General features: G+C 44.5%; 1 protein-coding gene across 4 annotated transcripts in view; it reads right to left on the reverse strand.

The window, feature by feature from the left end:
• Lancl1 (LanC like 1) overlaps window positions 1–10,322 on the reverse strand; it is a 36,798-nt gene extending 26,476 nt beyond the window's left edge. Inside the window, exons 1-3 of one of the 4 annotated variants that reach the window (XM_041631800.1) lie at window positions 10,155–10,322; window positions 9,928–10,024; window positions 5,085–5,202 (exon numbers count right to left, since the gene is read on the reverse strand). In XM_041631800.1, the coding sequence (XP_041487734.1) occupies window positions 5,085–5,202; window positions 9,928–10,008 (199 nt within the window). In that variant the 5' untranslated portion in view covers window positions 10,009–10,024; window positions 10,155–10,322. Of the gene's footprint in view, window positions 1–893; window positions 1,009–5,084; window positions 5,203–9,927 lie in introns of all 4 variants that reach the window. The other 3 variants (XM_041631802.1, XM_041631801.1, XM_041631799.1) reach the window with 3 other exon arrangements.
• Window positions 10,323–17,500: the final 7,178 nt, after the last annotated feature.

The raw sequence follows: 17,500 nt of genomic DNA on the forward strand, positions 1-17,500 counted from the left end.
TTTCTGTATCTAAGTAACCTACATGCTTCCCAAACAGTCGGTGTGCTGGGAGGGGACGGCGACTGTACACACACCTGCTGACCTCAATCACTGCGCATTAGCCTTCAGTGTAATACTTTATAAAGGGGGCCCGGTGGAACAACTGAGGCTGTTCACTTGAAACACCGCTTCTTAGCAGCGACCACCTGAGTTCAGATGGATGAGCACTCACTTGAGAAGATTCGCAACAACCATTTCCAAATACAAGCCATAATGAGAAGAATCTTCTTTGGATCAACTAATGTTTTATTCTGAATCTACACTAAGTAAGTGTACCTGTAGGGTCTAGAAATAGGAAAACACATTTATACAAAAGAATGCCAGAGACTACAGAATTTTTTGCTCCAAATGCCGAGAAGAACTTCCAGGATTTACTTGATGTCTAATCATCAGTTACGTACTTGCAGGCTTAATAGTAATTACCCTTCCCTCTGCTGCCTTGGTAACAAGGCTTGTTTCTCAAATTATTTTCATATTTTCTAAAAATAAAATACTGAACTCTGATTGGTCATAAGCAATTCTCAAATGTTGTACAGTACAGGTATCAGGTTGTCATGGCTCAAACTATTCTGTCTCAGACATCTTAGGAAAATCTCACTGGGTAGTGTTGGCACACACCTTTAATCCCAGGACACGGGAGGCAGAGGCGGATGGATATCTGTGAGTTCAAGACCAGCCTGCAGAGCAAGAACCAGGACAGGCTCCAAAGTTACAGAGAAACCCTGTCTCAAAAGAAAAATAAAAAAATAAATAAAAATAAAGACGACGACGATGAAGAAGAAAAGAATCTCCCCTTACAAATGCACACAATGAACACAAATGCAGTAGCTGGTAGGAAACGTGCACAGACTCACTCAACAGGCAGAGGACATGACTCATCAAGTCGCCTGCTGGTTCTGTAACCCAAGAACTTTGCCTTGCTCTGCTTCCATTTTTCAGCTGACATGGAGGCCCTCTATAGACTCTACACTGGGGAGACACAGGCAGAGCAGAGGATTAAAGGAAAACTCTTGGGATGGGATCTGCTCTCCCCACGAGGACGGATGGCCGTGCACTTTCTCACCCCGCCATGTGAAGGTCAGTGACTGACACTAGTAGCTGTGCTCTGACCTTTACTTTTTTCCCCAGGGTCATGGAATTTTGCTTTTCTACCTCAAGTGTAGAAGAATAAATGCCAGGGGTGTGAGGCTTACTGATGGCATCTCATGGGTACATTTAAATTCAACTGAAACCACAGTTAACACTCTCAGTCCATTTTAAAGCCAAGATAGTCCTTGCAGAGCACAACAGGGTGGAAAGCGAGGCCTGCCCCCTTTCCTCCTCTCCCACTTCTTTAGTGTATCTGTGTGGAGTGTGCATGTGTTTGCACACATGTAGACCTGTGTGTGGAGGACAGAGGTTGACGGCAGTCATTTTTCTTGGCCCCTTATACGTTATTTGCTGAGAGAGGGTTTCTTGCTAAACCTACAGCTGGTAGGTTTGGGTGGTCTAGCTAGCCACTGTGCCTAAGGATACCATCTCTACCCTTCCGAGTGCTAGAATTACAAGAAAGTGCTGGGTTTGGGATGATTACCAGCAGGCTGCTATGCTCTCTCGGTTTATACTGGGAGCCGGGGAACTCCAGTCCCCACGCTTGGGAAGATGCCCTTTACCCTGAGCCATCTTGCCAGCCCCTTATTTACTTCAAGTTTTGTTTAACCAAGGACACAGTAACTCTTACTAATAACTTATTTTGTAAACATGTGGATACTCCAAAGTTTACTCTTGGGCGAGCCAGCATTGACTATCAGATGGCACTATTAGGCAGGATCAGATGGAAAGCTCGTAATTAATTATAATGGTTATCTTCCAAAGCATGCATCACACAGAGGTGCCCGGGCAGAAAGCTGAAGTACCATGTCCTTTTTTTTTTTTAAGTCTCAAGTTTCACTGAGAACTAGGCAGTACTTACGACTTCACACTCTGAAATATTTCTCTATAATAGGCTTTATGGAAAAAACATTACATGTAAAATGAAGACTTTTTTTTTTCCAAAAGAAGAAAATTGTTTTGAGTTCCTTTGTAAATGAAGAGGGGAAAAATATTGTTTACCTGATTTAAAAATATTTTAAGACATTCGTACATTCACTCTTACAAAATTCCTGACCAAAGTAGACAGACCTTAGAGAAAATTTGCAGATGGAAAAATAAAAGGTAGGACCAGGTCCAACTGGCTGCATGACACATAACTAAGATAGTTTTGTTCTAAGATACTCTGCGTATCTTTTATCTGGAAGTCTACATTCTTCTCTAAGGAGATCCAGCTAGCAGACTACATGAGCCACACCTTCTTTGTAACAGCAGTGATCCTGAGAGGGCGCACCAACCTACAAACACTGCACAGGATTTGAGCCCTGAGCAGAGTAGCCGGAAATCTTTTTAAGGGAAGGGAATGCATTTTCCTTTTGCTCTCTTTCCTTATAGCTGCCAGAGAAGCTGAAGTACCATGTGGCCGTTAGCAGCCATGGTGACCAAGAGGCGGAACTAGTGTCTGAGGACTGACAAAGCAGCAGAGGAGCAAGGCCCTTAACACCCTAGGCTACTTACTGTCTCAGCCTTCAACTTTCCTCATGACTTCTCCACGGGACAAACAGAAACACAGTGTTTAAACGGATGAATCCAATCCATTCCAAATCCCCACTCCACCTGAATCAGAACTAGGTACCGGCCATATTTCCACTAGAGAATAAGATAGTAACTTAAAGTTCTAATTAATTATAATCATTCTTGACTCACATAAACAACACTGTAATATAAAGACAACTTTTAACAGCTTTCCCTGTCCACTGACAACAGATGTTCAATAAAAGTCAGTGGTAAAGAAATTTGTGGATAACTTAGCAAAACAAGCAGCAATAAGGTAGTGTTTATAAGGTCCTAAGTTGCAAATTTCTTGCTGAGCTAAGCCAAAATGAAGTACCTTGTTATTTAAAAAACATCATTTTTAGAAAAATACCTGGGCACACACAAGTCACATACAAGGGTGCATGCCATCAGGTAGTCACTGCTGCGACACACAGTACCACGTTGTTCATCAATGCAGCGCTCAGGAAGAAACTAGCTGTCACTAGACAGTAGCCCATAAACTGTAAGGTTATAGAAGGCTTAGACGATTTCCTGTGGTCAAATCGGCATTCTAACCTAATCAACTCAGACTGAATTCCGGCACAGGACAGCCTTTTATGTATCAGAACGCTGGAGATGATTTATTTTATGTGGGATAATGGCACTGTAACAGCGTTCGATGAGGGGATACTAGGAACCTTGCCTCAAAAGCCATTAGCAAATTTATCTACAAGATTTTATGCCTCCTCAGAAACCCACTAGCAGCTGAAGATATCCTCACTGCTCAGTGTGCCAATCTGACTCAGACGCTTGTCATGGAAGCTGCTTCCCTGAGTCAGCATGGAGAGTGGGCTGCTTGAGACTAAGACAGTGACAAACACAGACAAAAATCTTAAACCAGGCCCATTTCACTTTGGAGAAAAAACTCTGCTGAAGGAAGTGTGACTTCGAGCGTCTGAACTAACCCTGGAAATTTGTGTGTTTGATGGACGGCTTCTCCTGACCTAGTCAAGGAAATGTGACTTCGAGTGTCTGAACTAACCCTGGAGATTCAGGGTGTTTGATGGATGGCTTCTCCTGACCTTGTCAAGCTTGTCATTCAAACCAGAAACCAGTTAGCGACCATCTCTCCCCTCCCCTAAGCGAAGTTCTTTACAATGATATGTGCCCATGGGAATGGGTGACTTAGGGATTTAAGTCCTCTTTTGTAAGCTGCCCTGGAACTATGTCTGGCCATCTGTCTTAGGTCAGCCTGTGCCTCTTTCTCTGGCCAGAGACAATAAAATAAACTTCATAAATAATGGAAACTTCTAATGTTTTAGGAAAGCATCTGAGTCTAGGCCTGTAGTACACAACCTGACAGGGAAGGCCATGCCATGGCACCTGCGCAGGGGGCTTATTCTGCTTCATCCAAATTCTGTTCATTTAAAATAAGATGGCAAAGGTCTTTATTAAAGAGACGAGTCTGTCAATTACAGCAAAGCTGAATTACAGCAGGTAATAAATGACACGTTGAGAACTTCCTTCCCGACACAACACACTTTCATCTTACTCTCTGTTACTGTTTCCTATGTTCACCTTCTGAAATACTTAACACGTTGAGAACTTCCTTCCCGACACAACACACTTTCATCTTACTCTCTGCTACTGTTTCCTATGTTCACTTCTGAAATACTTAACAAACTTAAAACTCAACTGTTTGGCCCAACATTATCTTGCTTTAGGCTATGTCTTCAAATCCCAGCACTTGCAAGGCGAAAGCAGGTGGATCACTGTGAGTTTGAGGACAGCCTCATCTACATAGTGAGTTCCAGGACAGCCAGGACTGTTACACAGTGAGATGCTGTCTCCTTCCCTCTAATTTATATATTTCATCTGTCATCCCCACTTGCACGGAATCTTGTGAGTTTGCTGCTGGCAGTCTCTCAGACAGCAGCTCTAGGTAGCAGTCTACATCAGCTTCCACATGTGCTTGCAAAATGCACATTCCTAGCTTCAGCTATGAATCACTGAGACGCTCTGCTGTGGAGCCCAGGAACCTGCATTTTCAGAGCCAAAGTCCTAATGCTCAAAATGGAGCCTCCCTACTATTAAAAGCGCATGGGAGACGCTGTGCCCCCAGACTGTGTCCTTCAATATTCTGACAGCACCCTCCTGTCTGCAGCAGGGAGGTAGCCATGGTCTCTTGGCTCTCCTTTGCTTTCTCTCTCACTTCCAGTTTTTCTCTTCACAAGAACAGTAAACACCCCAATGCCAGGCATGAATACCCACAGTGTGCTTGCCCCCTCACTGCTTAAAGAATGCTCACACAAAAGGTGACTGTGCGGTGGGGAGCACTGCACCCCCAGGAGGGCCTGCAGGCTGCGCACACCTAACTGCTGAGGGCAGGGCCTGCTTTGGCTCTCACCAGTGTACATGCTGGCTTAGTCAACGCTCTATACCTGCCCAGCCGGTGTAGCCAGTGCCATCCCGAGGATCTGCTGACTTTAGGCCTCTTTCCATTTGCTGAAGGAGCTCACGGATCTTATTGGTTAAGCGCTGTGAGAACTCGGGAGTCAGCTGTAGAAATTAAAGAACAACATTTTTACAAAGAGTAGAAATCAATCACATTAACAGAGTTAATGGTACCTTCATGATGACATTTTCTATTTATGGAAATAAAATATTATCATGTAAAACTTAAAGCAGCCCTAAAGGTTTAGGTTTTCCAGAAACCACATAGGGGGCACATACTATTAAAACCAGTATGTTTAAAAGTTACCATGAGCCAGGTTAGGTCAGTGCATGTCTGCAAGCCCAGCATTTGGGAGACTGATGCAGAAGGTCAGCTACTTTGAGGATAGCCTAGGCTTTACAGTCAGACCCTGTGTCAAAAGTAAAGACCAGGCTAGCTTTGAGCTCAGAGATCCCCTTTCCTCTGCCTCCTGAGTGCTCAGATTAAAGGTGTGTTTCTTTGTAGCAGGTAAAAGTCATGTTCTTAACACAAGGCATAGACACCCATTAAATCTCAGCTACTGAATTCTAGCTGTGACAATGTTAGTCCCCTTAGGAAATATTCTACTTGTTTCTGTTACTTTTAAGGATGGATAAAGCTGCAGCATTTAAAAAGCAAAACATGTCAGTGATTATCAGAAACTGCAAGGACAAATGTCAAGGCTATGAGGCCCTTGCCCAGCATGGAGTGTAACCAGAAGAGGCCTGGCTGTGTCCCTCCTCACCTGTTACTGGCCTACTGCCCTTGCTTAGCTCCTGACTTCTTTATACAGCAGCTACCTTCCTGGAGTTGGAGGGACACACCTGCCCCATGGTTTCTTGCAGGCCACCCACTCTGTGCCAAGGGTGTACTGTAATGCTGGGGTCCTGGGGTTAGTGACACCATGTGAGGAACTATAGAACTGATGGGCAAGCTGAGGTTCACAAGTCATATTCCTAACGGCACGTTCTTTAATTTTATCAGATTTTTTATTATTATATATGTATGGGTTTGTGATAGTTTGTGCAATGTGTGTGTCTGGTGCCTTGGGAGGCCAAAGACGGTGTCTGGTCCCCTGGAACTGGAGTTACAGACAGTTGTAAGCTGCCATGTGGGTGCTGGAAATAGAACTCAGGTCCTATGAAGAGCAACAAGTACTCTTAACTGTGGAGCCTCTCTTCTGCCTCTTGCAAAGGCATATTCTTTATGAAGGACCTGGAAAGCATTTTCAAAGTACTAAACACGCCAATGACTGAGTGCCTTAAAAAGTCATTTCAATGTATCAACTAGTCAGGAACTTGTTATGACTTCATATTGGGTTTCCACAAAACCAGTAAGATTTAAAACAGGGCTGAGGAACACTACAAGTGGAGAAATATGCTTCATCATGGAAAGGTTGTAATATCAAACCTTCACCAGGCACCACCAACGTCTCCATTTCGTTATCCTGAGTCTGGTGTGTGTCCTGCTCATGCACACACATGACAAGCTGTTATTCTGAGTCTGGTGTGTGTCCTGCTCATGCACACACATGACAAGCTGTTATGCTGAGTCTGGTGTGTGTCCTGCTCATGCACACACATGACAAGCAGTTATTCTGAGTCTGGTGTGTGTCCTGCCCATGCATACACATGACAAGCTGTTATTCTGAGTCTGGTGTGTGTCCTGCTCATGCACACACATGACAAGCTGTTATTCTGAGTCTGGTGTGTGTCCTGCTCATGCACACACACGACAAGCTGTTATTCTGAGTCTGGTGTGTGTCCTGCTCATGCACACAAATGACAAGCACAGGGGCGGAGAGAGGACAAGCGCAGGAGTCAGGTCTCTCCTGCTTGCGTCCTTACCTTGCCTGGCAAGCGCTTCTCAGCAAAGCCACATCAAGGCCCTTACAAGCTCACTTTAAAGAAGAACATCTTGCATCTTGGATTAGGGAAAGGCTCTGATAGTAAAGTGCTTGCTTAACAAGCATGAAAGCCTGAATTTGACCTCTAGAACCATGAGTAAGAGTAAGGCATGCTGGCACGTGCTTACAGCGGGGCATGCTGTTGCATGTTTACAGTGGAACATGCTGTCATGTACTGACAGCTGGGCATGATGGCACATGCTTATAGCAGGACATGCTGGTATGTGCTTATACTCTCAGAGCTGGGGAGGAAGAAACAGGCTGATTCCTGGGGCTCACTGGACAACCAGTCATGGCCTACCTGGCAAGCTCCATGCCAGAGAGGCCCTATCTCAAAAAGCAAACAAAACAAAACAAAAAAGAGCTCCCAGGGAGAACAGACACTACCCTCTAACCCTGACACATGCGTGCCTCCCTGCACACAGATGAACACATACTTTGGCAAAAGGTTAGCACTTCAACAAGACTTGAAACACATTCAGTAAGGTACAATGGACATTAATGTTAATATAAAAAGGTCTGTAAGTCTCACAGAGGCCGAGGGGTAACTCGATGTGACCACAGCCATCTTCTGAACACAGACTATGTATAATTCATGGTCCTGACCGGCCCGAAACTAGGAGGCCATAGTGAGAACACTGTGGCCCCGGGACAGGAGTCATTTTCTCCTAGGCACACACACACATTTAAGGAGGTGACCTGCCTGAAGATATTGACTGTGGCCAAAACCCATCACAGAAACTGCAAGTGTAAAGAGTCCCTGCAGATGACAGGAAGCTCCTCCCCTAGCCCCGTGTTAACAGCAGGCAGCAAGGGCTCTGGGTTTGACCTTTTGGAGTCAACATTAAAGAACTTTTTTTTTTTTTTAAAAAAAAAAGAATGCCGCTTTCTTTGTAAGATTCCCAGACTATATTCTACTTATGTCACCTTGTATTCGGGTTTGGAGTTGGATTTGTCTTTTGCGACACATCTCTTTAATTCCAGTACTTAAGAGGCAATGGTAGATGGACCTGGGTGAGTGTGAGGCCATCCTAGACTTCACAGTAAGTTCTGGGGCAGCCAGTGCTACATAGTGAGACACTTTAAGAAATAAAAGAACGATTTTAGTGTTGAGAGTTGAAGTGGTGGCTCACACCTATGATACTAGAACCCAGGAATCTGAGGCAGGAGGATCATTTTGAGTTAAAGACCAGCCAGTTTGGGTTACAAAGTAAGTTTTAGCTTAGCAGTTCAAAAATCTAAAGAAAATGGGCCAAGATGTTTCAGCGCACCCAAAGCATTAGCCATGAAAGCTTGACTAATCAGCATTTGATCTCAGAACATGTGAAAAGCTGAATGTAGCAACCCACACCTTAACCCCAGTATGCCTACAGCAAAACGGGGCGCAGGGACAAGAGACACCCAGAGGCCTGTGGTTCAGCTAGCCTGGAATACACTGCTTAGCAGCAGAAATAGTAGACCATGCCTCAACAAGGTGGAAGGTAAGAGCTGACTCTTCCCATCTTTACATGGCTGTAGCATGGATAAGCCTGCCCATCACACACACACAACTAGATACATTCTTTTGAAGCAAAAAAAGTAAAACAAAACCAAAAAATTCATGAATAGAGGTCGTATAATGTATACAAGATATTGACATATAGAGCTACTCAAATCCACACGAATTAAATGAGTAAGAGCACAGATTTATGAGCAGCCTAAGGCCTAGGAGTGGAGTTCCATTACTAGGACGCTTTCTCAAGTGCTCTCTCTACCAAGTCTACATGAAGCAGCACGTCTTCCTCCAACCAGACTGGACTAACTCACAGCTTAGCTTCAGATGTGCAAAGAAGGCAGAACACAGGCCCAGGGCGACAGACCAGTACACACAGCTTTGTCCCAGCAGGCCAATCCAGTCCTCAAATAAGGGACCCCAGCTCCACACACCCGTTAGCACCCTCCCACATGGCATCTCCAATGACGGCCCCTCCTATGGAAGGGCTGACTGAGGAGGTGTTTTCAGAGGTGAGGAGATAGAGCCTCGTAAAACCGACAGGTATGAACCCCACTCAGCTACATAACAGCACCTAAAAATGTATCTTTGCGGCGTTGACAAGTTTCCAAGAAATAAGCTGGTAAAATTTTTAAAAATCTATGGCCACTGAATACAGCAGCATTCGCTTTTAATCCTAGTACTTGTGAGGCTGAGGTGGGAGGTCAGTGATTTCAAGGCCAGCCTGGGCTACACAGGGAGCGCACACTCTTCAGCTCCCTATCTGGGACTTGCCAAAACTAGGTATTCTTTCCAATACGCCAATCGCCAGAAAGGCAGGAGGAAACAAGCCCCTGGTGCTGCACCCCAGGCTCTCTTCTCCAAGAGCCCCGTGATGCTCAAAGCAGTGTTAAGTACGAATGATTTTTCTAAACTTTGGCTCCCCACTCTCGGCTTTAAAGATAGCTTCGAAAAAAAAACGTAAAATTACAAAAGATTTCAGGCCTGTCGGTGACATTTCTCTCAGCACCCTCCCTTTATGGACATCCTCCCGACAGGCCCATTTGCTCGAACTATTCCGCCCAGACTTGCGCACACTCACTAAGGAATAACATGGCACGGGGGAAGAAATACAACCAGGTCCCTCGCTTCCCTTAGCGCCACTTAGGGAGGGAACTTCGCGGACAATCTTTACAAACGACATTCCCATAAAAGAAATACCTGAGTCTATTTCTTCCACTGTTAATGAGGTTGACATCGGTTTTTATCCCCTACCCAGTACATCCTGACTTAGATCCTTATGTAAGCCTGCTCGGGTCGCGCATCCCGGGCAGGGGATGGCTGAGCGCCCCCATCTCCCAGGCAGGAGTGAGGTCCTTGGAGACCCTGGCGTGGGGAAGGGGTGGACGGCAAGGCAGGCAAGCCTCAACTCACCCTCCCGCTAGAATCGAAGTAGCCTTCGGCCAGGGACTTGTTATAATCGGCATAAGGATTCGGAAAGGCCCTCTGAGCCATGACGCCGCTGGCGAACCTGCAGAAGAGGGGGAAGAGAGATCTCGAGTGGAGCCGGGGCTCGGCGCGGGGACGCGATCGCGACGGCGGGCACGCCGGCAGCTCCTTCCCCACGGGCGGACCCCGGCCCACGGCGGCGCGGCACGCACGCGGGACGGCGGCGGCCGCGGCTCTCAGCCCCGAGGGAGGAAGGGAGCCCGTTTTCCACCCACGTCCCACGCCCACGAGTCGGGGGCACAGCAGACGAAGGGGCCGGCGCTTCTCTTCAGCGGCCCTCGCCACCCGCGCAGCGCCGACAATAACAGACTCGGCGCGTTCACCGCCCACTTCCTGTAGGTCTGACCAATCAGCAGGCACGCTGAGGCGGAGACCCGCCTCCCGACTTCAGGGTCTTAAAGACACAGCGTGCTCTCTGCCGCTTTTTCCTCGCGTGGGAGAGGTGTTGGGGGCCCCACGTTTCCTACGTTCACTTAAAAACACGCTGTTAAAGAAAGCAATTCAGTTTTAGATCCCAGGAGTTCGAAGCCGCGTTTACCTGCAGAAGGAAAGGACTGCTTTCAAATCGAAACACCCTCCCTCTGCAGACACCTTCTGCCCTTTTAATTCCGCTTCTAAGGAGACCCAGAAGTGACAATGGAGGAAACAGCAACATGCAACCTGCACTATCACTGCAAAACAGGCTTAGTTAAATACTTTGGGGACACGTTTTCTTCGAGGCACTGTGGAGGCTGGGGACAAGACACCGAGTGACAGGTGACAAAACATCAGGAAATTTATGCAAAAACTCAAATTTCTGCTCTTAGAAAATTTAGTCTGCTCCTTAGCCTAAATTAGACTCTACTGCTATTTTGAAGCCTTTAAAAAATAAGGACAAAGAATGGAGAGCCATCTCCAGCCTTAACACTGTGGTTGTTTGGAAAGTTTTTGTTGGATGCATTGTGCCCCTCTGTTCAAAGAATGTGGGAGTCAAATTCACATATCTGTCCCTGGCGTGACATATGCCCGGGGTTCAAGGGCTCTTGCAACTCTTGAGCACCAGAGTTTGGTTCCCAGCACCAATACTGAACTGCCTACAATCAACACAACTCCCGAAGATTCAATGCCCTCTTCTGGCCTCAGTGAACACTCTCACACAAGCACCCCCAACATGAGGGGGGAATATAATAAAAAGTTATAAATTGTCATTTCTTTCCTGTCTGTCTTGATTAGTGGGCCTCATACATCCCACTGTTCGGAAACCCTTTCTCATGTGGTCTCTGGTTCTTTGCTGTGAAGTGGCCACCCCAAACTCTGCCTTAGACTAACTTAAACGTTCCAGATTTTTTTTTCTTATCTCTTGATCTCCCAGAAAACTCAGTTCCCTCAGCACATTCATAGAGAGTTAGTGAATATTAAGCTGGACTATGGAGACTTGGAGGAAAATGTCTAAGAGAGGAAAGGAAAGGAGATGGAGGCTTTTTTATCAGCCCTTCTTTCTGTGATTAGGGCAAGCTCAGTCGTGATATCCCATCGCATGCTACATGAGCGACATTTAAACAAGCTAACAGCCTTCAAAAGGAACAACTCAGGAGAACAGAACATTTAATACAAGAAGACGATGCATGAACAGATGACAGTGGACAGAAAGATGAGGGTAACGCAAGGAGGAAGGAAGTCTGAAAGGTGAGTGTTGGTGAATGAAAGACCTGAGAAGCATACATCCATGGACAGTATAATGAGATGCCCATTTCCTGCATCAGCACCGTTGACTCTGGGAACAGAGGCAGCTGTGGTATCCTTTGTCCCTCTGCCTTTTTCCCCTTAGACAGAGTCTCCCTGAGCCTGGAGATCCTTGGCTATTCAGTTCAGTCCCAGAGGTTCTCCTGTGTCCTCTCCCCCAAAGCTGGGATTGTGGGTCTGTACACTGACGTTTATATGGTGCTGGGATCTGAATTCCCACCCTCATGGAAGTGCAGTCAGCACTCTTACCCTGAAGATATCTCTCCAGGCCTAGGCACATGCTTCTTCTCCTCCTCCTTCTTTATTATTATTGTTATTATTAAATTATAACAATTCTATGTGTACCAGAAGTCAACTTCTAGATCATAGGACATTCTCAAAATTAATTCCCCCAACACTGCTATATTGCTTCCTAGAACCCCTGGACTAGTTTATTTTGTCTCTGTTGGGACCTATCAGTTTCTGCCATTTATACTTTTCCAGCATTTATTGTCTAATATTCTAAATTTACCATTTTAATGAACGGCATGGAATTCCGTTGATGTTGAGACCCTCAGGTTTTTGTTGTTGATGATAATAGTGTTGGACTTTTATTCATACACATGCCAGACAACTGAACTTTAGGTATGGACAGTGATTTCTGTGTTTGTTTTTGCCTTATTTTCTTGTCAGTCGACTGGTTTTCTTGGTCTCCTGGCAGGTAGATTTTAGTTACTAATCTCTGGCTTCAGATATTGTGAATATATTCTCCTGTCTCTTAACTTTCCTAGGCTATCAATTAAATAAAACTCAAGCAGCCTTGGCATCATGGTTTCACACTCCCTGAGTCTTTATCCACTCACTGGCTGCAAGGATGACTCCTTGTGTTTTTATGCTCTCACTGAGCACTTTGCCATGGAGCTCAAACAACACAAATTTATTATTATTATTATTATTAAGTTCTGGAGGTTCAAAGTCTGAGATGTTAATAACACACACACAACACACACGCACACACACACACATATGTATATTGCTGTTATAGTTTTCTTGGTTTGCAGAAGACTTATCTCCCACCTCTGTTTTGACATGGTGTGATAGTCAGCCATAGTTGCTAGCTGGGTTCCACCTAGAAACACCTGGGCAAGCTTGTGGGCAATGATCTTGGTTAGGTTAATTAAGGTGTGAAGACCCTTCCACCATGCCTGCCACTGCTTCCTGGGTGGGGGTCCTAAAATGTACATAAAAGGGGAAGTAAGCTGGGCAAAAGCCTTCATCTTTCTTTGTTTCATTATGGAAAAATGGTGAAGACGCGGTAGGCTGTCAGTCTATGTTGTCTGTGTCCTGCCTCCCATGAGGACCCCATCATTTGTTAATTTTCATGACCGATTTAAATATTATCTCTAAATATAGTCATATTGACATATCTGGGGTTAGAACTGCCCTGTGTGGGCATCGGGGCTGCAATCCCACCCATCATGGTCCCTATCTGCTCACCTGTTGTATTTATGATGGTTGAGCACATTTGTGTCTAACACAAGTTTGATTGATAGAATTTCTCAAGGACTTTCCACTTCTGATAAATTTGGAATGATTTTTAACTACGTCTATTTTATAATACTCCTTCTCTTAATTTGTGAACGCATTTCATGTGAACTCTCAGAAAGCATCCTTTCCACCATTGCCCTTAAAATGGGATACCTCCAGAAATCTGGGAAGATAAATACCAAGTAGAGAAAGCCGGTGTCATCTAAGGGTTTGCTACTTCTGTTGTAAGGCCTCAATCTCCAAATGCTACAGCTCATACAAGGATGAAAGCTAAGTCATAGTTATGAAGGAACTGTAAGGACCTGACTTTGCAAACTTCATTTTATTTATTATTTTGTTTTTTATTTTTTTTAAATGAAAATAAATTATCCTTTTTCATTATACATACCAATCTAAGTTCCCACACTCTCCTCTCCTCCAATACCCTCCACCTCCCCCACATCACACCCCCATCCACTCCTCAGAGAGGGGAGGGTCTAAGGCTCTCTCTCTACTATATCTAGGCTGAGCAAGGTATCCATCCAAAGAGAATAGGTTCCTAAAAAGCCAGTACAAGCAGTAGGAATGAATCCTGGTGCCACTGCCAGTGGCCCCTCAGTCTGCCCCAGCCATGCAACTGTCAACCACATTCAGAGGGATTAGTTTGGTCCTATGCTTGTTCATTCCCTGTCCAGCTGGAGTTGTAGCTCTGGTAAACTGTTTCAGTGGGTGTACTCATCATTGTCTTGACCTCCTTGCTCATATTCTCATTCCTCCCACTCTGCAGCTGGACTCTGGGAGTTCAGCCCAGTGCTCTGTGTAGATCTCTGCCTCTGTTTCCATCAGTTGCAGGATGAAGGTTCTATGGTGATATTTAAGATATTCATCAGTCTGACTACAGGACAAGGCCAGTTCGGGCACCCTCTCCTCTATTGCCTAGGGTCTTAGTTGGGGTCATCCTTGTGGATACCTGGTAATTTCTCTAGAGTCATGTTTCTTGCTAAAGCCATAATGGCTTCCTCAATCACGATATCTCTTTTCTTGCTCTCATCTCTGTCCTTCCTCCATCTTGACTATCTCGTTCTCTCAAGTTCTCTTCCTCCTCCCCTCTACCTCCTCTCCCCTTTCCACCCTCCCTTCTCCCCGCACCCTGTACTCCCAATTTTGAATTTTGTCAGGCGATCTTGTCTATTTCTCTTTTCCAGAAGGGTCTATATATGTTTTTTCTTAGGGTTCACCTTGTTACTCAGCTTCTCTAGGGTCATGGACTATAGGCTCAATATACTTTGTTTATAGGTAGTATCCATTTATGAGTGAGTACATACTATCGTCATCTTTCTTGGTCTGGGTTACCTCACTTAGGATAATGTTTTCTAGTTCCATCATTTTCATGCAAAATTCAAGATGCCATTTTTTTTTTTTTTTTTTACTGCTGAGTAGTACTCTATTGTGTAAATGCGCCACATTTTCTTTATCCATTCTTTGGTTGAAGGGCATCTAGGTTGTTTCCAGGTTCTGACTATTACAAATAATGCTCCCATGAACATAGTTGAACAAATGTCTTTGTAGTATGATTATTTTTTGGGTATAATCCCAAGAGTGGTATTGCTGGATCCTGAGGTAGGTTGATTCCCAATTTTCTGAAAAACCACTATACTGATTTCCAGTTAAGTACAACTGCATCAGCTTCCTGATTTGCCCCCTTACTGATCCCGGTGATGGGCAGTGAAGTTGGCTGGATCCTGAGGTAGGTTGATTCCCAATTTTCTGAAAAACCACTATACTGATTTCCAGAGTGGTTGTACAAGCGGTTGACCTGTCCATTGCAGAGAGTGATGTGCTAAAATCTCCTTCTCTTAGTGTGTGGGGTTTGATGTATGGTTTAAGCTTTAGTAATGTTTCTTTTACAAGTGTGGGAGCTCTTGTATTTGGAGCAGAGATATTCAAGATTGAGACTTCATCTCTATGAATTGTTCCTGTTATGAGTATAAAGTGTCCTTCTCCATCTCTTCTGACTTAATGATTTTAGTTTGAAGTCTATTTTGTCAGATATTAGGATAGCTAGCTACACCTGTTTGTTTCTTAGGTCCATTTGATGGGAAAATCTTTTTCCAACCCTTTACTCTGAGGTAATGTCTGTCTTTGAGGTTGAGGTGTGTTTCTTGTATACAGCAGAAGGCTGGATCCTGGTTTCATATCTATTCTCTTAGCCTGTGTCTTTTTTTTAAAGATTTTTATTTATTATGTATACAGTATTCTGTCTGCATATATGCCTATTTGCCAGAGAGGGCACCATATGTCATTATAGGTGATTGTGAGCCACCATGTGGTTGCTGGGAATTGAACTCAGGACCTCAGGAAGAGCAGTCAGTGTTCTTAACCTCTGAGCCATCTCTCCAGCCCCCAGCCTGTGTCTTTTTATAGGTGAATTGAGTCCATTGAGATTAAGAGATATTAATGACCAGTGGTTGTTAATTCCTGTTATTTGTGTTTTCCTTCTTTGGGTTTTGCTGGTGTGAGGTTACCCATTGCCTGTGTTTTTGTGGGTGCAGTTAGTTTCCTTGTTTTGGAGTTTTCCTTCTCGTACTTTCTGTAGGGCTAGATTTGTGGATATGTATTATTAAAATCTGTTTTTGTCATGAAATATCTTGTTTTCTCCATCAAAGGTGATTGAAAACTTTACTGGGTACAGCAGTCTGTGCTTGCATCCATGGTCTCTTTGTGTCTGCAGCACATCTGCCAAGGACCTTCTGGCTTTCATGGTTTTCATTGAGAAGTCAGGTGTAATTCTGATAGGTTTACCTTTATATGTTACTTGAACTTTTTCCCTTGCAGCTCTTGATGTTCTTTCTTTATTCCATATGTTTTGTGTTTTGATTATTATATGGCGAGGGGACTTTTTGGGGGGGGGCATTCTATTTGATGTTTTGTGAACTTCTTGTATCTTCATAGGGATGTCCTTCTTTAGGTTAGGAAAGTTTTCTTCTATGATTTTGTTGAATATATTTTCTGTCCTTCCGAGCTGGAGTTCTTCACCTTCTTCTATCCCTATTATTCTTAGGTTTGGTCTTTTCATGTTATCCTAGATTTTCTGGATGTTTTAAGAATGTGTTCGATTTAATGTTTTCTTTGACCAAATAATCAATTTCCTCTATCGTATCTTCAACACCTGAGATTCTTTCTTCCATCTCTTGCATTCTGTTGGTTATGGTTGCCTCTGTAGTTCCTGTTCATTTACCCAGATTTTCCAAATCCAAAATTCCCTCGGTTTGTGTTTTCTTTATTCACACTCTATTTCAGTCTTCAAGTTTTGAACTGTTTGCTTCATGTGTTTGATTTTTTTCTTTGTTTTCTTTGAGGAATTTATTAATTTCTTCCTTTTTTGTTTGTCTTTTCCTCTGTTTCTTTAAGGGAGTTTTTCATTTTCTCTTTAAAGGTTTCCATCATCTTCATAAAGTTACGTTTAAAGTCGTTTTCTTCTGGGCTAGGATGATCAAGTCTTCAGTTGTGTGACCACTGGGTTCTGGTGTTACTATGTTGCTTTTTAAATTGTTGGAGGAATTCTTGCATTGGCGCCTTCTGATTTCTTCCCTCAGTTGATGCCAGCAGTGTCTTTGTGTCTTGGTCCAATCTTTGTAGTGACTGTCTGCGACTTTGTGAATTCTTCTTGGTCTGCTCTGTATTGTCAATGTCTGTGTCTGAGGTCTCTTAGTTTGCTCTCTTGGTCTTCTCTCCTGGTTGGCTCTCTTGGTGCACTCTGAGCTGTCACAGCTTGTGCTTTACAGTTCCTCTCTTTGTCCTCTCTCTTGGTCCTCTCAGCAGGAAACTCTCCTACTGGCTAGATAAGCTGACATAGTTCAGGGAGGGGCCTGGGGTTTAGCCCCTATTATGGAAGGCTTAGAGACCCATTGCATGGCTGTTCACTCACCTCTTGGTCCTCTCAGCAGGAATCTCTCCTGCTGGCTAGATAAGCTGATGTAGTTCCTGGAGGGCCTGGGGTTTTGCCCCACTATGGAGGGCCTAGAGACCCATTGCATGGCTGTTCACTCACCTCTTGGTCCTCTCAGTATTATAGCAAGCTGTGCTTCAGAATTCCACTGAGGTTGCCGGGGAATAGGTGAGTTTGGGGTCCCGATGTGGCTTCTAATTTGCGGGGGTCCAGTGGTTGAGAGTGGGTATTGGGGCAGCCTCTACCTGCAGGAAACTCCTGCTGATTGGCTAGAGAAATGGAGACAGTTGGGGGAGGGGCTGGGATTTTGCCCCATTATGG

This window comes from Microtus oregoni, unplaced genomic scaffold, assembly GCF_018167655.1.
Source record: "Microtus oregoni isolate MIOR12 unplaced genomic scaffold, Mior012 000038F_ref0000394, whole genome shotgun sequence".
NCBI lineage: Eukaryota > Metazoa > Chordata > Mammalia > Rodentia > Cricetidae > Microtus > Microtus oregoni.